Source organism: Acanthaster planci, linkage group LG05 (genome assembly GCF_054643075.1).
Source record: "Acanthaster planci isolate LZ-2023a linkage group LG05, COTS_SCS, whole genome shotgun sequence".
In the NCBI taxonomy this organism is placed as follows: Eukaryota; Metazoa; Echinodermata; class Asteroidea; order Valvatida; family Acanthasteridae; genus Acanthaster; species Acanthaster planci.
In genome coordinates this window covers 7,195,874-7,219,446 of record NC_141781.1, presented here as the reverse complement: position 1 = coordinate 7,219,446, position 23,573 = coordinate 7,195,874, and the positions used below count along the sequence as shown (strand labels likewise).

Sequence of the window (23,573 nt, the reverse complement as noted above, 5' to 3'; positions counted from 1 at the left end):
AGCTTCCAGTATTATTCAACTTTTATGTGCATCTTCAAGGTGCTTTTCTGTTTTGAACTTTTCTTCCAGTAGGAGCTTACATCTTACATGTGAGGCGTTGTTTGTTTGTTTTGTACATGTACATGTACTTTTGTCTACCTTCAGTGTGAATGTGCATACATGAACAGTGTTCCTGTGAGTCAAGCGTCGTGAATTCAAACACATGTAGTTTTTCGAATTACAGGAAAATTAAGAAGAGATTTTTTTCTTTTATTTCACCGTTGCCAGGTGTGAAATGTACAGTACATGTGCACAAATTTACAGTACATACATGTACATATTACATACCGGTACATGTGCTTGTATGTACTGGTACCAGACTATCATCAGTTTCAGTTAGGAATCCTGTAAAATACAAAACATTGCTTTTTCCTTTAAAAAAGTGATGAGATTGTCTCAAAAATTTCACTTCAGCTGATTTGTATGTACCATGCAGTACCTTCATTGTAAAGAACCGAACACGTAACACATACCGCTAAACGGAGCTCTGAATGGATGGAATGCCAAAATGAACGTGCAAAATACCAATACCTCAACCTCAGTCTGCACTTCCATATATGTACTTGTGCACCCGGATCTTTCTTTTAACTACTGTCCATTATGGACCATGCTTTAGCCAGGTACAGTACAGCCACTGTAGACTACCGGTAGTCTGCTACATGTAAGTATAGGTATAGATGAAATATGGAGTGTGGTAGGAATTCGGTCGGAAATAAAATTTAGGCTGCATCCGAATCTCTTGTCTGGAGCTAGGTCTAGGTATTTGCTCCGTTGGAGATTCGTGGAGACGCGCAGACAATAGACCTAGCCGTAGCTCTGGAAGCCCGTTTCGGACACAGCCTTAACATCATGGCCCGTGTAGCAGGGATTTTGATAATGGTAATGTTCTAAGGATTTTGCAAAAAAAGGATACGGTAACATACGTATGCCATGAAATAACACGAAACAAATTTGGGATGGGTTTAAATGATTTTGCCAGTTTTGGGTATCGTTGATTGATTGGGAATGGTGGAAAAGAAATGGGTCGATATACTGGTATATACGAGTACATATGGTGTATGGGATCTGTGCATCCCTGAGTCAGGTTTTAAAGCCTTTCTTGTTTTGGTATTGATTCTTCATATTTTTTTTATTTACACAATGTTTTAAAACTTGTGCAGGGCTTCATCCCCCATCAGCAAATTCTACAAATGGCTCTGAAAGCAGTACGTGTGAAAAAAATTTGTTTGTGGGGTACGTGTTGTACATGTACTGTATAATGAAAAAAATGCAGAAATTAATGTAACTTAAACAAGCACTCCTTAAAAATTAATGCACCTGCAGAGTACACCCCCCCTATTTTTTTTCATTTCATTTATCAGCTCCGGTAAATACTACATGTAAAGAGCCCATTCCTAATCTGTAAGTGCTTCCCCAGTAAGTATGCAGTAAGGAACATGTCATTTATGTGCATGTTTTTCAACAGGTTGGTTCAATGATCCTCCGAGTGGTTTTCATGTATCCATTATAAAGGACACATCATAGGGCGGAAATTGAACAATTGAAGCTGTCACATTGCATACGTTGCGTGACTGTGTACACACAGTAGGTACCGTACGACGCCGTTACCCAGAATGCACCGAGGTCAGAAGGTCAGACAAGACATGTGCAATGTGTGCGTGCCCAAACAACCGACGACGCACCCTGTGTACTTAGTAAACCTGCCCGGTATTGATCCCAGTCCTGTCTGGAAAGACGCACAGGTCACTGATAGTTTTTGCCACATCCTGAATTAGGAAGTAAATAAAAGACTGCACTTACTGTCCGTGTATATATATCATGCATGTATGTAGTATACATGTGTGCACATATGGCACATGCACATGTACATGTATGCACCTGTTATGCGGGAACAAATTTCTGCCTGATGAAAGTGAAAGTGTTTACTTTTGTTTGCAGGACATAAAGCATATTCATCTAGAAAAACTTATCATGAAATGTTCAGAAAATGTTTAAAAGATTTACTCTTGTGTACGGTATACATAAACATGTTATTTGGTTACCAATGTACTAGTATTGGTAAGACCAGTGGAAAATGCTGGTAAAATTTATCATCCTTGATTTTTCAATTTCAGACCTGTATATGTACTGACAGTGGCAATAGGGATGATGAATCCTGTATTTTATGGGGGGCCATAAATTTTCTTGGGATTTGCTTCTGTGTTTTTTTGAATAGCATCGTTTGTCCTTGTGTGTGCACTTGGTGGTTTACCCAGTGCATTTGTTCCACCTACAGCACATGTTGCAGGAAAGCTCTGATCCTTATTATTGACTGACTCAGCTTCCTAGAAATGCTTTTTCAAAGATTTTTTTTCCATTTTGCCTGCCATGCAGTCAACTTGTTCGTGTATGTTGAATGACAAGTTTGGAGAGCAGTGCTTTTGGCTTGGGCAGATGCGTGGACATGCACCTGTATGCTTGTGTGTCTCTGTCAAATATGAGCTGACATGCACGCAATTCCCATCTTTGTGGTACCCACTCCAGAGTGCAGATTTAATCATCCAAATGGCCGTGTAACATATACATATATGTTACTGTCAGACATCAGTAATCCATCGCTAAAAGTACCAGTGGTACCAATAAGTGCAGTGAACTTACTTTTTTCACAAGATGCGCATCGAAAGCAGACGCCAGGTTTCCACTGATGAACTGAACAGAAATTGTGCGTAGAGTGTAGATTCCCAGTACGATATGTGACAAAGGGCCCCCCCTCCCATTTGATACATAAACCATTTACATGTATACCCAAGGCTATGGGACATATATCTACAGCATCCCTGAAAATCTGAACGGAATTCCCAAGACTCTTACAACACAGAAGACGACTTACAAGGGGGAGGGAGGTCAACTTTACATCAGGTACCGGGTATGTAATGAAGTGAACTTCTTGAAAATTGCATTGTCTCATACTTGTCGTAACGATACTTAGCAAATATCAAATTTTGAAAAGGCACAGAAAAGACCAGGGTTGTACATGTACTGTACGGTGCATGTTTGCAGTTGTTTTTGTAGATGAAACTAAAGCAACACTGATGGAAGTTGTAGAGAACATAAAAAACATGGTGAGATTAAGATAAAAACTGGAGTTTCAGGAAGTGGGTTTGGAAACTTGAGGTTGAGATCCGTACCCAAAATAGATTTTGTTTTCACACGTGTCATGTACCAGTACATGTACCAGTATATATACGCTGCACATGTATGGTCAATGCATACATGTACATGTAGATACCGGTAATGTACATGTAGGCACAAGCCACCTACTGAAATTGTCAGTATCAAGTTACCGACTTAATCAAATTCAAGCAGGAGCAGCGGCAGAAATTAAACTTGAATTTGCATTCATGCTCATGTGAGTAGTCATCAGATCTTCAGACTAATCCTGGTGCTGTTGTACAAGGTTCAAGTTGAATGATTTCCTGAAGTATTGTTCATTAGTTGTTCATAGGTCAAGTTGTAATATTATCCTGCACAATGTGTGCAATAACAGGAATGTGTACCTATGAAAAATGCAGCTGCGTGTATTTTGTGGGGTGTGTGAGTGCGTATGGACTACAGGATTACGTTAATCTGGTTTTGGTTTTGTGCACTTGTCTAAAGACAAAAATGTGTGGAAAAAAAGATGAGCTATTTTCTCGCCACATCCGTGAAACGTATGACAACAATCATTTACATGTACCTGCGGTCAGTTCTTCTCCATTTTTGTTGGCTGAAAATTTCAAAAAAAGTTTACTTCAAAATTTTTTTTTACCTCTTAAAAATGTTGTGCCGGCCGAGGTGTACCATGCCGTCACTTGGTGTAGTGGCGAGCACATGTACAATAGTAACTGTTGATCCATGAACAGCTAACGCATACATGCATCAGATGAATTTAAACGATTACTTATTTGAACCACAGGGGTATGTAAACAGATTTTTTGTAATAACCTTCACAACTGGTATCCAGTTGACAGCAATGGTGGACACCCCTTCTCTAAATCTTGGCCCTGGGCAGAATTCTCTGATCTAAAAAACCACAAAACCAGTACAAGAATTCAAACACAGACCTTGACTTGGACATGAGGCTCACTGACCGCGATATTTATAGTATTGTGCCTGGGTATAAATACGTGTGCATGCAAGAAAATTTGGGGTGCCCACTTAGCATACTATCAATACGATTGAATGGGCACAATGGAGTGGTGGTTCACACCAAATGACTGCATTGATTTTGCCAGGAGTTGACACTGCCTAATGGGGCAACAAGCAGTGCCCATGCCTGGCTGGGCATAATGCTGATGAAATCAATACATACATACATTGTACAACTCAACAAAGAAATGACCCTGGACAGATGGCTTGTTGGGATGCTCCGACTACTCTAGTCTTAACGCAGTTCACACCAATTTCTTATTGTTTAAATTTGCACGCTGTCTTTGTACATCTACATGTACCGGTAAGTATTACATTGAGTAGGCATTCACTGCGTTCAGGGGACAAGTTCTTTTGTTAGAGAAATTTGAACCAAGTTGTTGGGACATTTCTGACTCCCCACAATGATTTCGGTCCACACAAAATAAACAAAATGTCGAGTATATGTCCCCACAACTACAGTACGGGAGTGTGTGTACTTGTTTTTACGGTACCTCCTCCATTACTAGGGATACATGTATATAGATTTATATAATAACAGTAGAACGGTTAATTTTTGTTTCCTGTGCAAATGCCATGTATCCTGGCTATAATAAATGACACATGGAGAGCTCACGAAATGTGTGGTATTTACACAGTTGAACTTGAACAAATAGGCCTACTCTACATGTGATATTTTTCTGCCCATGTACATGTACAGTACCAGTAGACTTCTTGAGTGTCTTTCCAATTACATTTTACTAAAGTGTAATGTGGTTTTCAAACAAGAAAAGATATTGACGGAAACAAATTTTTACTACACTATAGGTGTACATCTCGAGAGGTTACCAAGATTGTGTCTTGAGCTTTATCCACAGAATTTAAATGCCATAAATTACTGCGTGCCTGTACGTTACATTATAGGCTACTATAAAAACATGAACCTGCCTTGCATATCATTTTCAGCAATATACATGTATATGTACATGTACATATACGTTATGAGCATATGTAATGTGCATGTATGTCAGGTGTTGAAATTATATTTAATGCACCTATATGTACATGTGTCATATCACATCATACATGTAGTTTGTATTCTTTTGTTCATTCACGTGTGCAAATTGACTCTGCAAAATACATGTACACGTACCGGTACTTGCTAGACTAAATTTTTTACTGTTTACCCAAGAGTGAATCCAAAATGCAGAGATTTTCTTTTTGTGTGTGTGTGTGTTTTTGGCGTCGCTAAGAAATTGGGCAGGAGGGGCTTGTGGGAATAAATTTTAAGCAGCACTGACGGTGCACCTGCAGTTGGGGTGGGTCGGTTGGATATTATTAGCAATTACTACTGTCACATGTCGGTTCACGCTTGCCCGAGCCCACACAAATGAATCCGGAAATGTGCCAGGGAGCAGGGGCCCCATTTGATAAGATACGCATTTGACTGCTTCGGTGCGAGTGGCAATATCGGGGTCAATCCCTTGCGTGAGCAAGTTGCCGGGTGCCGAGCGTGCCATAAATTACTTGGCAGTGTCTGGCCATTGTTGCCCCTGTGTTGGCTTTGTTCATGACTGTGAAAATTGTTTGTGAGGAGGGTTGCCCTTCAAGAAGATTGTGGCTTTGTTTGGACAGCATTGGACACTGTAAAATTGTCCTACCAGTGTGTGTGTGTGGTAAATCATACATGTATTTTAACATGTACCATCAACATGTACACTTGAACACTTAATGCGCAGAGACGCTCAAATTTGCACATTCGATTCAACATTCACCTTAGACTACAGCCAGTGAACCTCTTACATGTACATTTACATGTACAGTACATGTACATCGTGTTGCTCACAGGGGCAGTTTCAGATCAGAGACATGGACATGCATGCGTGTACATGTATTACATGGATGCATTGTGGATTACTGTACTTGATTGTGGTTTACACACAAGCACCTGTACAATGTACATGTACCTATTGCTGGGAGATATTCACTGAATTGAACAAACACACCCGAACATTATTTATGTGAAAAATGTAATGGATATGTCATGGGCACTGGATGTACATGTACACAGAACTACATGTACAGTGTACTGGTACCCGTGCTGTTTACCAAAATTTCTGTATCAGTAAGCATTCAAGTGCTGTTAAATTTGATGACCAGATGTACTTGTACAGGCATGTACATGATACAAGTACCTGTATTTTGGGCATTCACACTCACATACGTACTGGTACCCGGTATGTACCGGTGTGGTGGTCTCAGCTGTCTCCCGGTATTGGTACACTGTACAGGACATGTTACGTTGTCATTGTACATGTTACATTGTAAGGTACATTGTACATGTATAACCCAGTGTTTATTCTTCTGTGTGCTCCGAAATGGATTTTGTCCTACAGTAATTGATTGGGTTTTTTTTGGGGGGGGGGTTCTTTTGTCATTTTCTCATTTTCAAAGTTTACATTGAAGTTGCAGTAGTTTCTTGATGCACCATAACATCATGGCACCCTAAGCACTGTCAGAACAAACAATTTGATAATGGGTTTGAAAAAAGTCGGCTGAAGAGCGTCTTTTTAGGGAGAAATCAGAAGTTTTTTACAGTAAATTAAACAGCTGTCGAGAAAATTAATCCTGCAGTGTGGAGCTTTACAATTTGGGAAGTGCATGCATGTTAACAGTGGTTTTGCTGGGTTTTTTTTTGGGGGGGGGAGAAAGGTAATTTTCTTCTGTGAGCATATGTGACACTCAGTCAAGTGTTGCACTCACATCACTCTCTGGTAATTACAGTAGCTTTAACATTTTATGTCCAGCCAGCCTGCGACCCCGCGACGTGTGAATAAACTTGGGGTTGAATTTACCCTCATTAGTCATCAATCAAACACTGGCAGGGACAGAAAGGAGTTGTGGCTGACGTCCTCCCTCCTCATTTTGCAGGCTATAGGCTTGACTTGCTTAAGCTAGCCTACTCAACACGGGATAAACCGATATACATGCATATACCACCATCTGCGCTGCCTATGTGTACTCTACAGACAACCTTGACTTTGTAGTCTGAGGTCTTTTGTCTAGAATGTTGTCAAAAACAAATAGTGCGGTGTATCGAATGATGATAATTTATTGAGTTTTAGCTGTGCATGTGTAGACGAGGCATTTCCGGTTCTCTAGATAATGTGAAATCTTTGCTTTGCTACATGAAGACTGTGTGTCGTACAGGTACGGGGGTGAGATTTTTTAGCTTTTTAGCTGATTTCAGCTTTTTTGGGGTTTGGGATTTCAATTTTTTTTTCTTCACGGGCTGTGTTCCAAAGTATACATGTACGAGAATGTCACAGTTCAGCTTGTTTATGCCTCTTTTCAGCTGTTTTCAGCTATTTTTATTATTGATTAATCTCACCCCTGAGCCTGAGGTACTTGTATACTTAATTACAAGTGAATGGCCTCATTAGAGATTACATGGATATTTAAGACAAGCATCAGTGACTAGTAAGCCCATTTTCAGATGTGCTTACAGCCACCAACACAAATAACGGTATGAAATGTACTTCTTTATAATGTACATGTACATGTGCTGATATCTGTGCATATTTATTTGTTGTTTTTCCTTCAAAGCAAATCTCAGATTTGTTGTACATGTTGCTGGATGCACAAACTGCCGAAGACAACAAAATGTAGACATACTGTATATGTGTATTATGTTCTTTGAGTAGACACCTTAATTCTGAGCAGTGAGTCATTCATAATGAACTTGGATTTGGAGTCTTTTACTGTACATGTTGATCAGTGTGTGTGGTCTGCATTCTGGCATTCACAATTGGCTTGTCTGGTCAAGTACAGTACATTTAGCCTTTTTGAGACAAATTATCTGGTATTGAATTTGAGAATATTACATTGTATAGAGTACACGCATGTATAGTATCGGTACTATGCATAATGTTTATGCATGCGTGATAAAGACACATTGCAGTTAGTATAGACACACATACATGTACACCGGTTTTTAACCTCCATTGATACCGACTACATGCTCAGTCCATACTCTGTGTCGTGCACCTTTATGCTGCCACTGGTACCATGACAGCGTTAACAACTTTGGTTTTAACACTGAAAAGGGGGACAGGATATCTAGGTATTTTTCAGATGATCCCGTGAAACGGCATGATTGGCTCTTCAAAATGAAGGATATATGGATGTACATGTAATATCTTTATTTTACAAGAAGAAAAATCATTCAAGGAAAAGAAATGATTTTCTTGCAAAATATCAAGGTGCATTAACATTTAGGCTGATGATGTTTGATTTACACGTAAATTTATGTACTTAGTGATTTATTACCCATTATTTGAAATTCTGTTATTACCTAATGAAATTCGCTCTCATCATCAAATTCGTTCAGTTTTCAGCCACATTGGCACACACACAATTGTACACTTACACATCTACACATTTTTACAGGATCTACATGTAGGTCTGGAAAAGCTGGATATCTGAAAAATTTGAATACAACGGCGCGGCTCCAAACACGATTAATGTGGGTCAGCTCCTGATTCCCTTCTGTAATAGCTGCAGCCCCGATGATTAAATATAACGCTTGGCAAGTGTTGGAGCGTGGCGTATTTGGGTATTATTGTGCCCTGTCTGGGCAGCGTCTTGATTGCCTGGGGGAAATGCATTGGATCTGTCCACATCAATAATGTACTCGTTTCATTTACTTATTGATGATGCTGGAAAGATGCTGTAAAACTCTCGGCGGAATGCCGGCTGGGGGGAAATTTACGCACATAGAGAGACTGCGTGTGTGTTTGACCATATTAGGCTCATATTGTGAGTTCAGGACATGTGCATGTACATGTACGGTATGCATGTGTCCTGTATATAATGTACATTATGCCGTGGTGTCTTTTCTGTGTAATAGCCTGATGTTTGTGAAACATCTGTTATGTTGCCACTGAAATACTGATGTTTTCCCCTGAGAAATGGAAATCCAAATAGAATTGTACATACATGTACAAACATCATTACAGTACATGTACATGTACATGTATGCTACAGTGTGCGATTACATCATACAGTATTTGATGGATTTCCTCTCAAACATCTCGTTTGAATGTGCTCATGTGCTGTGCACTACTGTACATGTACATTATCGCAGTGACTTTGTGAATTCCAAACCAGAATGGCATGACAGTGCAGGAAAAAGGAAGACATTGTATTGCGTGTATGTACATGTATTTAGAGGACAGTTTCCAGATATTGTGCAAATTGTTCACTGAGCATGTGTGTCCATGTACATGTACACGGTGATCATGTGCTTGTTCATGTGGGTGTTGATGTATGTGCATGTACATTCATCACTCTTGGAAATTAGAAAATGTGTTTTAAACTTACAAAACACGGAAAAAATTGGACCCCTACATGTAATTTATAGAATGACCGAAGTGTACATTTGTTACTTTCTCTGGATGCTTCCAAACTGCAGTTTTCTTGTGCATGTTGTGGTAGTATTTTGCCACGACCGGCATTAGTTCTTGGGGCCTTGAGGGAGTGTGTTGTTTACGCAAGATGATTCAGAATTGACAGTGTTCTGCTTGATGTTTGAAGAACATTTTATATGTGACAGGGACTAGTACATGTAGTACATGTATTTCTGGAATAACATTTGTGTAAACATGAGTATGACTCATGATTGTCAGATCAAGTCCGCTCTAATATTAAATCAAGATGTTTCAGAACGATGTTCAGGAGAACTGGTAACTTTCCTAGTGAAACACTCAGGTAGTGTTTCTTATAATTTTTTTTTTCCATTTGCAGGATAACACTGAGAAATGCAGCTCTGAGTTTGGAGCCAAGTCTAGCCATTCAGGAGCAACAGAGCCCAACCCACCACCAACACCTCCTGTCCTCAGCACCAGCAAGTCAACCAAGGTGACCACCGGAAACCCAACCATGGAGTCGCTCATGGCGCTGACCAATCACGCCGACTCTGGCGCTTTCCTGCCGGCAAACAGCGGAAGCTCAATGTGCGAACCGATGAACTTTGGCCAGGTGGGCCCGATGGGACATGAGGGGAACAACAACAGGGTTGAGGGAGCTGCTGATGGCTATGTCAACCCTTGCGTGAGTATTGGCAGCCAGTCAGCCAGTGATGTAGCCACTGCAGAGTACCTGCAGAAGCAGGAGGAGGAAGAGTTGCTTCAGGCTTTTGCTGACTCGACAGTTGCTCAGGGAATAGCCCAGGCTTTGGACGTGGACTCACTGACACCGTCGTTCGTGTCCGAGCAGGGTTTTGAATTGAGTGTGGCAGACGTGGACCTCGAGCCAGAGGACAGACTGCACTGCCGTTTTGCGCCCAAGTCGGAAGCGTCAGGCATGGAGAATGAAAACGTCAACAGAACTCAGGAATGTGATCAGTCATTGCTCATGGCTGGAAGAACTTCGGAAAATGCAATAGCCATGGAATTGCCAACCAGTGAAATAGCCCAGCAGCCCGATATTCATGTTCCTCCGACTGGAATACAGATGGTAGTAGAAGTTATGGAAATGGAGGATGGTCAAGACACAGCGTTGGACTCTTCAAATCCTCCAAATGAGACACTGGATTTTGGATACCGCTCCTACTCGCACAATTTTGGAGCTGACGCTGTCATGGAGAAGGAATCAGACTTGTCAAATCTTACCGGTGATGAACAGGAGGTGGACAGCAAAGCCATTTCATTGGCCGTGGTTGTGTCTGAATCCCAGTACACTGTCCATTCGGGTTACAGCCCAAAAGCTAAGCAAACCACCTCACCAAAGTCACAACCAAAAGCCGTAAAAGCTTGCCAAAAGTCCAAGAAGGCAAAGTCCAAAGCTACCCCCTCCAAACCGAGCCCAGTGATCGCAGTAAACAGTTGCTCTAAATCACCAAGTGTTGCAAAGACCAGCACTAAGTCTCCTAAATCTAGAACTGCAGATGGACCAATGGCTGAAGTGGACAAAAGGAACACTGCGTGTTGCAAAAAACCTGCTAAAGAACAAAATCTCAGTAGCCCAAACAAAACTAAATTGTCTGTCCAGAAAGCCAAACTCTCCACAAGTGTTAAAGACCTGTCTCATGTTGGTCCAGATAAACCAACAAAACCAGCTGGGAGCAGAAATTCCAAAGTTACTACAATACAGAGTAAAACAGGAATTGGAAAGGAAAAAGGGATCTCAGAAATTCCCAAGAGAAGCATTAAGTCAAAATCGAAGGGTAGCGAAGCTGTGGTGAAACCAACTAAAACACGAAAAAGCAAGCAGTCATTAGATGTTTTGGAATCGGGTGCAAAGGCTAAAGGCAAAGGTAGTAAGAAAAAGAGCAAAAGTCTGCCCATTTCAGTGGACCTGTCCAAAGTGAATGTGATGGTTGCAGCTGATCATGCAGTTAAGAAACCAAAGAAGGTTAAGAGCAAAAGCAAAGAGAAGGACAATGACCCCAAGTTGAGTTCCCTCGCCATTACTTCTCCATCTTCCAAGACCCACCCTGCCACCGGCAAATCTTGTCTGTCGCCCAAACCAACCAAATCCAAACCAAAGATGAAATCCACTGCAGCAGTGCCAAAAGAGAAAGCCATCAGAGAGAAGACTTCCAAGGCAAAGTCCAAGAAAAAGCTGGACCTGTGTATGAGTCCCCTACCGGTCGCTTCACAACTCCCCCTGAATACCCACTCGGAAAACAGTATCCCCCCAGTCTTGGAAATTGCCACCAAAACACCTAAGAAAGTTTCCAAGACAAAGAAGTCTACCAAGAAGTCCAAGTCAGGGAAATTCAAGAGTTGCAAATCTAAAGTACTGAGTTCTACCATTGTGCATACCGACGGACTGCTCCAAGTGGCTACTAAACTGCACAAGAGATCAAAGACTTGTAAAATTGGTAAAAAAGAGAAGAAAGGCAAAAGGGTTAAAAAGCACAAAACGAAAGAAAAGTTAAAGGAGTGTATTCCCGAAAGACTGCATCCACCACCGGCTAGACTACCACTGGGTAGCACGTCTCCTCTACACATCCTCATTCCAGATGAGGAACCCATTGCGTCACCCTTGTCCTCACCCCCCTGTCCTCCAAGTAAGGGCAAGGGCAAGAAATCAGGCTCTGGTGTGGCAAGGCTTATGAGCGAATGGCTCCTTGAAAATGGCATTGAAGAGGATGATGATGAGGAGACTATCATGCTCCATCAGGGCAAGCAGCTCCAGAGATCTCCAAAGATTGACAGCTCCAAATCCAGCAAGACCTGCAGTCCCAACAAAGAGGCATCAGCACCAGTCTCACCCATCAGCTCCTCGTGTCTTGGAACACCCACCAAAATGCCACACGTCTTTGCCGAACCCGTAAAGGCGCTGCACGAAGCTGCCAAGAAAAGACCACTGAACGTTGATCCCATACGTCCAGAGATAATGGAGGGCTCCAAGGAGAAGCAGCATAAGGAGCAGACACCCTCACCTCAGAGTGCCACCACTTGCATGAGTGAGGAAACAATGTTCAGCGACAGTGGCATCGGGACTGACAACAACAGCAATCCAGATCAGCATGTGTTGGACAAGCACAGGCGTCGATCGGTACCTTCTGTCACCGAATCGGACATGTCAAGCGAGCTCCTGGAAACTCATCCCCTGGCTACCTCAGCTCATGGTCTTTACAGCTATGGCAAGAAAGACAAGCACCGCAAGTTGATGAACTGGCATTTTGGTCCACATAGGAAGAGACGGAAGAAGTACCGCTTCATGAGACAGCCCGGCAGAATGAGCCCTGCTTTTGTGTTTGAGTTGGACGCCGTCATCATGGAGTTACGGGCACTGCAGCTGGAAAATCTGGAAGATATAAATGATATCACAATGGTAATGCCGAAAGCCACTGACAAGGAGTTAGAACCTAAGAATCACCTGTCGGCCATTGCCAAGTTGAATCCAAACTACAGCAGTTACCTAAGACCATCTTACCTGGCTACAGTTCTCAGTAATCCCCACTCCAAAACAAACAAGCACAAATCAGGCAAGAAGAAGAGGAAGGAAAAAGAGGAGAAGAAGAAGAGGGAGTGTTTTGTTGGGGAGGAGAAAAACAGACAAGACCAGAGGGAGCAGTACTTAAGTAACTCAGGCAGCCAAGAAACCGTGTCATGCAATACTTCCCAGGTTGCCTCCAGACCATCCAGACTTGATGTCAATGAATGCCAAGAAACTGATTCTAGCCCTCATGATTTTGATCCTGCAGTGAGTGACGTGGTCTCATTCAGCACAAAGGTGAACTTTCCTTCATGTACACCAGCCTTTGGGAATAAGAGAACTGAACCAATCGTCACAAATGATAGGAAACAGGAAGATGCAGACCAAAGGGAACAGACAGCAACTGTGGTAGAAACTGAGCAGTCTTCAAACAGGAGGACACCAGGGAAAGTTTCATCTAAAAATGTAAGGTCAAAGAGGACTAAAGCTGCTAAATCCAGTGGTACTAAACCATCTTCTGGTATTGATTCTAAAGAGGAAAATGTATTGCACAGTGGACTGGATGAGCAGCAACTCTCCATTGCAACAAATCAACATGATGGCAGTGGTCAACCAACACCAAGTGCTGAACGTGGTTCATCTGTCCTGGATGATGGAACTGTTCATTACATAGCAGACTCTGCCAGCATCGCCAGTGACTGTGACACTGTGGAAAATGGAGAAAGTAGACTCAGTAAACATTCACTGAATTTAAAAGTGGAAGAAACATCTGCAGTTACTGAAATTGCCCAGAAGGCCACTGTGCCCCACAAATCACAGCCAGAACTTGGCATGTCTTCATTACCCGAAGCCACTGTACCATCTGACGCAGTTCCCGCTAATGCAAAGTCACCTGTCAAGAGGCGGAGGAAGAAGAGAACCGCCAGGTTCACTTCGTCCAAATCCAAAGCATACATAAAGAGGAAGCTGGAAGTGTTGAAAAAGAAGGCTGAAGATGAGGCACTTTTGGCTAACCAGCAGCAGAAAGAAGGGGACATGAGCGAGTCCGGTCAAAGCAACAAAGTTGGGAATGCATCTGCCGAGTGCACTATTGCTGCAGATGTTGAGAACAATAATATCCTAGAGCAGAAAGAAGAAGTCACAAATACATGCCACCCACCTGAAATGCCGGCAGAACAAGGAAAGCAACTTCCCACAGCACCCACAAATTGCACACTGTCCGAAGGATCAAAGGTCCTGGCTTCTCCATTGGCTGAAGAGACTAAGAAGAAGATCAAAGCAGGGAATGAGTCAGTGCTGCAGAAGAAAAGAACGAAGAAACCAAAACTAGACAAGACTAGGGTGGATGCTACCAGTGGGTGCATTCAGGGAAGTGAATGTTGTACCGAAAGTGTTGGACCGTGTACAAATGATATGCTTGTAGTGGAGTCTGATAGAATACTTAGCATGGACAAACTGGTAGATTCTGTCAAAGCCTCCATCCAGACAGGTTCATCTGGGGATGGAAGAGGTGAACCAAAGACCACCAAAGGCAAAAAGGGTGCTTCCCCAAAACTCTCCAAAGGCCCTGGTAGTAGAGCCGAGAAAGAGTCCCACAAGCCAGAACCAGGCCCTGTCAGTGCGGTCGGAGCATTAGCAGATAACATCTTTGATAGGTTGAAAACTAGCAGCGACCCAGCACAGGCACATGAAGGATCGCAGGGAACTGGTAGTGCCACTGGCAGTGGTCATTCTCAGTCTCCCAAATCAATAGTAGCTGACAGTAGAGACACAGTTGGTATGCAGACAGCAGGTAAGACCAACAAGAAGCAAACCAGTAAGCAGCAGAGGGGTGAGGCCAAGCAACCCAAAACAGCAGGAAGGAAGAGAAGCTACAAGACCAAAGCAGTGGTAGAAGAAGCCAGAGATGCATCCGCAGGAACATCTGCATCCAAGAGGAGCTGTAAGGTTGAGATATGCCTGGATTTGGTCCTCGCAGGTACCACGGACAACCCTTCAGTGATTCCTCAACAGGGTCTCAGTGTAAATAGCCTAGGTAGCACTGCGCAAACATGTCAAACCCAGTCAATATCAGACACAGCATCTAAACAAGAGAACAGTGCCCCAGACTCTGATTCAACCAACACAGAGAGGCTTCAAGATAGGATGCTGTTGAACAGTAATACCCCACCTATGGATGGTGCTGTGGAAATTAACTCGAAGACACTGGAATTGGAGACATTCACAGTGGCCAAAAATCCCACCAAGACGAAAACTTTGAAGGTGCAGAAGAAGAAACTGCAAATGAGCAAAGTGCCAAAGATTGTCCTAAAGAGAACGCTGGACACAGCAGCTGTGGATGAATCCTCCAAGCCACTCAAGAAGCGCAAACTCATGAAGGAGCCTCTTGTTACTTGTGCAGATAATTCACTCATCAGGTGAGTGCCTTGTACACATAGCTACAGTAGGACTTTGAGTAAGGTAATAAATATGTGCTTGACCAGTCTTAAGCATGCATTTAAGACCGGCTGAGGAGAATGGACGCGACTAATTGTGGCTCGGGCATTATCAGCGTTCAGTCTCCCGAGCTGGTCTTAAACGTTATGTGTAGTTTAAGACCGGTCAAGCACATAGTTATTCCCATACATAAATACCTTTTTAATTCAGAGAGTCAAAAGAAGTCAACAAGTGATAGATTTCCAACAATTTTGTTCTAAAAGATTTCACCTTCTGAACGCCCCCGTTCATTTTATGGTACATTCCTTTTGAAAGTTGTCCAATAGAATCTTTTTTAAATGAAATTGGCGCACATGGTGCATTGCGAGTGCACAGACTCCTGACCAATCAGACTCGATCAAACTGTCTCATATCCATGTGCCAGAGCATGATTTACGCAGCGGGCATTATCACGTCTCGGCGGGCATTATGAAATGTTAATACACGGCCACATGATGCGTTTCAACCAATAGAATAGAAAAACTGTCCCAGATATTTATGAATATTTACAGTGTCCAGAATTAATGCCCACACAAGAGTTTGTGCAGTTCAAAGGCCAGCTTGTACTCGAAACAAGCATGAACTTGTTCAGCTAATACTCACAAATGCAGTTCAACTAAGTAAGAGTGTCACTACAAGGACCCCTTTATGTCAGATGCGTCCGTGATGGCAGGTGCACTTTCCATGTCACACAAAATGATGCATATTTGCAGTACTGAAGAATGTGCATATAATCGTATTGAAAATAAGCAACAAATGGAGAAGAGAGTTGTGTCCGTTGGTGCCCCAAAATCACATTTCCTCTTCCCTGTAACTCCACAGCATCACAATTCTCTAACTCAACATCCAAACCCCGGATGAAGACAACTTGAGATACTGTGTTATACTCTATATAGCTGTACATGTATATGCAGTAGTTGATACATGTACATGTATGTATCTTGTACATGAAAATGTTCTTGCGATTCCACAGTTTACCGTCACAGCCCTCCACGAGCACAGCTCCATTCCCAACCCCCTGCATGCCTCCCTCGACTCTGAACAGCAAATCCCCAGACAAAATGGCCACCAGCCCCCAGCCTTCCTCTGCCTCCAAGATGAAGAAGGTCAAACCCCAGGTGTCGATCTGCAGAACCACAGTGTCCCTAGGCGGGCCCAAGTCTCCCATGACAGTCTCGTCCAGTAGAGGCTGTGCTCGACAACAGGGCAAGAAGAGGCCATTCCCCAAGAAGAGCTACTGGAAAGCAGGCATCTACTCCAGCACCTTCAAGATAGATCCGTGAGTATTAATCTAAACAGTGCTCCACTACTCCGTGGCAGTGTTAGGCCAAGCCCAAAACTAGTTGTGTTTCCGATTACATTTCAAAAAAAGGTTAAAAAAATTAGGTGAACGACCAAAATATTTGTGTTTCCTAATATATTGTCCCGAAAATAAGGGTGGGTCGAGAATTTGTCTCACTAACCTTCTTTAACACTAACACTCCTCAGTCCTCCAACAGGTGAAGGATTGAGGAGGGTTATGGTTAACGCTACCGATAGGATGGGATAGTGATAATGTGCACGTCTACCTTCACACATTGGTAGCAGTGAACAAGTGACAACATCCGATTTACCTCTGTACGTGTTAATAAGACACACCAGCACTGTTTCGTTGACGGTTGAGTGATTAAAGAATGTCTGAATGTTGAAAGCAGAAGACTGTGGGTATGTGTACAGGGGAACCGTCCACTTTTGTTATAGCTGACAAGTGTAAAAATAAGAATGACAAAAAAAGTATGCAGAAATTCCATGTAGGCTGCGGGCTTACCACCATAAGTTTTTTTAATATTTTTCTAACAAAACTTTCAATTTACATAACTGTAAAAAGAATTTTAAAATGTATGATTACTTCAACAGGCAAATTTTTTTTACCAAATTTACACTTTGAAATAAAAACTACAAATAGTCTAGATAAAAACATTCTGCGTGATTATCTAGATGTCAGATTATAAAATACCTCTCTTCTTCGGCAACATCACTTTGGATTTATCTAAATCGTCCGAAAGTTGCCACTCTAGGGACCCGAACATTCATTTTACTTTCTAGCAGCATCAAGTCCTATGAATATGTAACAGTGGCCCGGTAATGTCTTTCTCAGCTTGGAAAGAAAATCTTCGTGATTCCCCTAGTGGATTTTGCAAGATCTTGGCTTTAGTAAACGTATAATTGCCTTGTGAAATTTGAGGAATGTTAGCATGCCTTTATCTCAGGATTTAGTGTACTTGTGTCTTTCATTGAGTTTCATATCCCCAAAATGTTAACAAATGCAGCGCGCACATTACTGATGCAAACGTGAACATGATACACTCTTTCTATAATAACCCAGGGAATGTCCACTCAATTTGTAATACTTAGCTCCCGGGTTGCCATGACAGCGGGGATCTGGGCCCTGCTAGTTCCAATCTTGGCTGTGATACCTTAGCATTGTTTACGAGCTGTTTATGGGTCAGGAGCAGAGCTGTGGTGTCAGAGAGATCAAGTACCTTGCCAGGCACAGTGCCAAAGTCACCTTGGGAAAATGTTCCTACTCTCTGCCTCAAAAGGCTTATGATTTCCAACAGTTAAGGGCTTATTGAAAACAGATGAATAATGGTCCTTGACTTGGACTTGGACTCAAATCATCAAACTTGGTGTAGACTTACTTTTTCTGTAGTTATGGGGACATGCACTTGTCGTAAACCAACTTTTGGGGAGCCAAAACATTGTGGGGACAGAGAAATGTCCTGATTTGGTCCTATTTTGCGTAACGACACTTCCCCATAATGCCTTGAAGGCCAATGGATGTTTGTGTCATTATTTGTGGCCTAAATTGATGTCCAAATGCCTAATGTTCACTCTTTAAGACTTTCATTCGTGGTTAATGACCACTAATTTCATTATTGTTGAATATTGTCAGAGCGTGATCCTTTTTAATCTGTTGTTTTTGTTTACTGCATTATAAATGTTATGTTACCATGGGAAAAGGGCACGAGCTAATTTGTCTGTTTGACAGATTCTAAATTGCACGTATAGTTCGAAAATGATGCTTTGTTTGTCACCTGTTTGTACTAAAAATCACAATCTGCTGTTTCAATTTTCTAAAGACAAGAAATTGATCAAGCATCGTTCTTCCATAGATTAAATGGTTTGGGAACCTTGACTGTGACTCAACATTAACCAAAAAAAACCCTTGCAATTTGAACTTTTTAAGTGTGATCCCACGTGCATAATGCAGGGCCTGACCTTGGCCTTTGACTCTCAAGTGAGGACAGAAGACTTGAAAACAAGTCTTGGAAATGAGACATTTCAAAATCATTTTGTCACTGAGAAATATTTGGACTTGTCGTGGGTGTTAATACTCCCACACTTTGCGGTTTGATTTTGCAGACTTCCTGTATCATGACCCTTAGTCCTTTTCCTCTCCGAGCCATTTCAGAGAGGCTCAGAGATCAATAAGCCGGGTTGTGGTAAGAGGACTATAGCCCGAGGTGAATTTAACAAATACTGGTACCGGTCCATGTGTTTATGGGTAATGCAATAGAACTCAAAGCCTCCTAACAGGAGACACACTCCAATCCATCATACGGTGGAAATATGGGTGAAACCAGCATCAAATGCCATAGGACAATAACCGGTCGTGCATCATGCCCACAGTGTTTGTACACATACACATGTACACATCCCCCAGACCGTCAGTTGAGCAGCGTCAGAAGTAATCTTATCAAATTTATTCATGCCCAGTGGAATCACTCGCTCAATCACATAAACCATCATCATTAGTTACTCATCATATTTCGCGCAATTCCTTTTTTTCTTTTTTGAAGTATGGTCTCCACTCTCTGGTGGCCCTGACTCATATTCTGTCATTTGTCATTTACCAGAAGTTCTCTGACAAGCCTGAGTAACTGTGGCATCTCACAGACTCTAGGGAAAGAGATATGGTATTTTCAAGAAAATATGCTCATGTTTCTTGAAAAGATTTTCCAGGAGGAGCAGGATGGATAAGTAGAAAAAATTGCCTTATTTGAGGACCCAATTTTCTGTTTGTTTTGGAAGCATCATCCCAATTTACCCTTTAGATCCTTCAAAATCCACGTAGGATTTTTTTGGAAGATTTTGTAGGGTTGAGGATGATACAGGCCAGCCACTATTACTTCACATGGGCTTGAGTCTAATTACAGTGGGTGTTATTTACAAGACGGCCATTTTGAGATGTGCTCCACACACCCACTTTATTTATTGAGCACTCTGAAATGTGAAGGAGCATGACTACGAGTATTTTGCTGCGATCAAAGGTGCCGTATAAACTTCACTGTGTGCATTTGTTAAACATGCTGAACGACGGTGTTCATTTGGCCTGTAGAGCCTAGCGGTATTTACTTTCCTTAGAGATCCAAGCTCCAAGCCTGTGTTCCAAAATAGTAAACATATTTTGCAATCCAAGAAAGCCTGCATGAACTGTAAACAGAGCATGAAATAATTCGATCCGAATTTGTTCCAAAAGACAATGAAGTGACTTTCTTAAATGCGGGCCTGTGACAATTGAAATATGAATCCTCACATTTTGACATAACAGATCTTATTTCTTGTATATCTATTTTCTGTAGGGACCTTTTTTCATGCTAGAAACCATTGACCTTTGAAAAAGTGGCGAGGGACAAGCGCGGGAATTTCTGTTGCCTTGGAGACAGTCTAAAAATATTCTCATGGCAGGGGGGATGGATGGCTCTGACCTGAGAGAGTTGATCAGAAGTCAAACAAAAGAGGGGATTATAAAAGGCATTTGCTTGTGCAAGATACATGTATTTTGCAGATCTTTTTTCAAGTTAATTTTGATTTTCTTTTGAGTGCGTTTTATCAGGGCTTACATGTCAATGAGTTTGACCCCACTTTTCTTTAAACACTTTGTTTAGGTAAATGTCTTGATAGTCAATTTTGGCAGTTGCATTTAAACATAGCAACTCATTGTTAGATTTAGTATCACATTTAGAAATCCATCCCAGCATATTTTGTGAAACCCTTTTTTTTATCTATAGTTTTACACATCGTAAACAGTATGCAAAGGTACTCTCATTATGAAAATAAGAGCCTTTTTTAGAGGGCACACAATGAAAGGTTGACCTGTAGTGACAGAAGCATCTACATGTAGATGTTAATTCGGTCAGCTGTTTTCTTTTAAGAGGAGCCAGATATAGCTTTAATCATATACCTCGCGGACAGGAAGATCTCCGATGTCAAGCAAACATCAAGTTTTTCTGAAAAAGGCCTATCCATGTCTCATCCAAGCAGATCATGAAATGCCTGCCGCATCGTCACTGCCAAAAAAACAGCAGTTTAGAAAATATATGCCAAGCCTCCCCTTTGGCCACAAAAAGTAAGATTATCACGCGTTTATCTTGCACCAGAAGATCCTCCAATGACCAGAGAGAGGAGAAAGGGATCAATAGATTGCGTAGTTGGCTCCGAATGGCCTCCCAGCTTCCTTCGTCTTTGATTCTCGGTCACTAAAAGCCTATTGATTGTGCCAAATGTGCGATAGGCACGAGTGTGTGGGGGAGGGGGGTGGTAACCCCATGCTAATGGCACTCAAGTGTGTCTAGGTCATAAAAGCTAGATAGTTTTTTTTCAGCTCTCGTCCAGAATATTCCCTTTTCCAAGATTACGTTTTGAGCCCTGGGGAAAAATTTGATAGTGAGACTAGGAAGTACATGTACATGTACATGTAGTTCACCTGTGCCATTTGCCGTGCATAATTCGCCTGACTTGTAAGCGTACGGCAGTCCAGGCCATGTTCAGCATGCATGTAATTAGAATCAGATGACGTTGGGGTGGTTTTTGTTGAGGTGCTCAGACTTCAATTTTTATATAAGGTGACATTGTTAGTCGTTAATTCAAAGCTGTATGTTCGTGTTTCTGTGCAGAAATACTTGACCTTAACTTGTAAGTACTTCTAACAGTTTCCCTCCTATGTTTTTATTCCGTATAATGTGCTCCTCGAGTCTGCAATATTTGGGCAGGTTTGACATTTTTAGCATAAAGTTGTGACTTTGTGGGTGGAAGTTAATTAGAGCAGTTTGTTCTTCTGTGTCTTGTTCATTTCCATGATAATTTTGCAATCAGGAATGACTCAAAATGCTCACGGGTCGTGTGTTTTTTTCTTATAGACTGGCCACCCCAGCGGAAGAAGAGAGCAAAGATGAGGTAACCGATCAAGCAGGCGTGACAGAGGACGAAGCAGAGAGCAGCTTGCTCCCTCTACCAATTTTATCTGGTAAAGAATGACGATTGCTTGAGCCAATTTGCGGGACTCTGTGTTATGTTGTGCACTGATTGCATGGGTTGGAAAGAGTCCATTGTTCTGCATAGCATTTGGGAGAGACGACATGAGTGATTCACGATACAGTGCACCCCAAGCGTTTAACATTAAAGAAGGGGGCAAGTCAGTATTGATTATAATATGCAGCTTTACCAGTGACAGCATCGTGAAGGTGGCTTGGATGGTCAGTGAGTGAGCTCGATGGGAGTTGACAAACCAGACGAAAATGGTGAAATGGTCGTGGTGTCCCAGTTGTCACAAGAAGGGGGAATTTGCAAGATGTGATTGTGAAAGCATGGACAAGGCATGATTATTTAGAACTGTTCTTGATTGCTGTGTAATGGTGTTGTACCGCTATGCTAACCATACATGTAGCTCACAATGTGTCCTACACTTCTGTTGGTTTGAGCCCCTTCATGATGGTTTATAGTGATATTGTAAAGTGTTCCTATTCAAAGCCATTAAGTTGAGAATGTCCAGGGTGGGTATTCAGTTCTCTACAGTTACTGTATGCGTATTTCAGCACTGTAATTAGAACATGTATGGAAAACAATTGCCCGTAGAATTGACAAATACAACTGACAAAAGTTATTATTGCATGCACAAGTTGTATCTGTGATGGTTATTCAAGTTGTCGTCATCCAGGTTTTGCAAGTACATGTACCATTAACAAGTAAAGCAGAAACCCCCCAAAAAAGTCTTTGTCATGTGGCAAGTTCTGGGCATGATGTCAGAAGTCCGTGTTGACCAGTTATCATTTTGTGCCCTTTGTAGGTTCCGTATTCTGGGAAGAAGAGGATGATTTCCAGTTGCCCTATGACCTGTGGTGGCTCCACGCACACAACAAGCTAGCCAACAGATGCGATCCTTCAAAGTACAAGAAGCTTAAGAACAGTAAGTGCCAAAGGAATTCGGCCTTGAGGACATTGCACTGGTCTGTGACTCCAACCACTTGTACAAAATATGCACTGTTTGCATGACTTGTACAATGTTTATGTGTGGAACGGCTTGCTCACACCAGCCAGTGATACTCTGGTGGTTGCAATGTGGAGCCACACCAAGCGCATAATAGTTCTTGAAGAATGTACAGTGCTTGAAATAGGGCTTCACTTCAAGCTGGCAAATTCTAATTTTTTCCATCAGTGCGAGCAAGTTACCACCCAAAAATCTGGAGCTCCACACCATTTTGACCAAGTATTGAAATAAATTCCCGCAGAGATCCTACATGGACTTTACCCTGTCTTTATTTTGACTTGAATTTACCCTAGGAATGTCTATTTAGCATTGAATTTTCTAGACTGGATGCAGAATTTTTCATCAGCAGTTTGAAAAAAGGGCACTAGTGGTTGCTCATGACATCAGGCCATGCAGAGGCAGGTTGGAGTTTAACAGGTTCATTTCAACCACCTGCTTCCGCCAATTTTAAGCCCAGCTTGTGAATGATTACGTCCACGGTTTTTGGATTGGGATCAAGGGCAACAGAAAAATTGTCCCTGAACATGTTGATATATTGATCATTTGGACATGTATCAGAGAGGTGTGCATTAAGAGACCATGAAAACAGCCCAAGAGGGAAAAGTGTCTTGGCTGAGTGAGTCAGAATGACTCACTGGTCAGTGTTATTAATGTA

The 23,573-nt window shown here is 42.0% G+C and overlaps 1 protein-coding gene across 4 annotated transcripts in view; it reads left to right on the top strand.

Annotated features, from left to right (window-relative positions):
- Nucleotides 1-23,573, top strand: part of LOC110987401 (uncharacterized) — a 73,800-nt gene that overhangs the window by 24,611 nt on the left and 25,616 nt on the right. For all 4 annotated transcript variants that reach the window (XM_022250118.2, XM_022250124.2, XM_022250134.2 and 1 more), the window contains 4 exons: nucleotides 9,991-15,551; nucleotides 16,583-16,888; nucleotides 21,792-21,898; nucleotides 22,718-22,837. In XM_022250118.2, coding sequence (XP_022105810.2) covers nucleotides 9,991-15,551; nucleotides 16,583-16,888; nucleotides 21,792-21,898; nucleotides 22,718-22,837 — 6,094 coding nt within the window. The remainder of the gene's footprint in view (nucleotides 1-9,990; nucleotides 15,552-16,582; nucleotides 16,889-21,791; nucleotides 21,899-22,717; nucleotides 22,838-23,573) is intronic.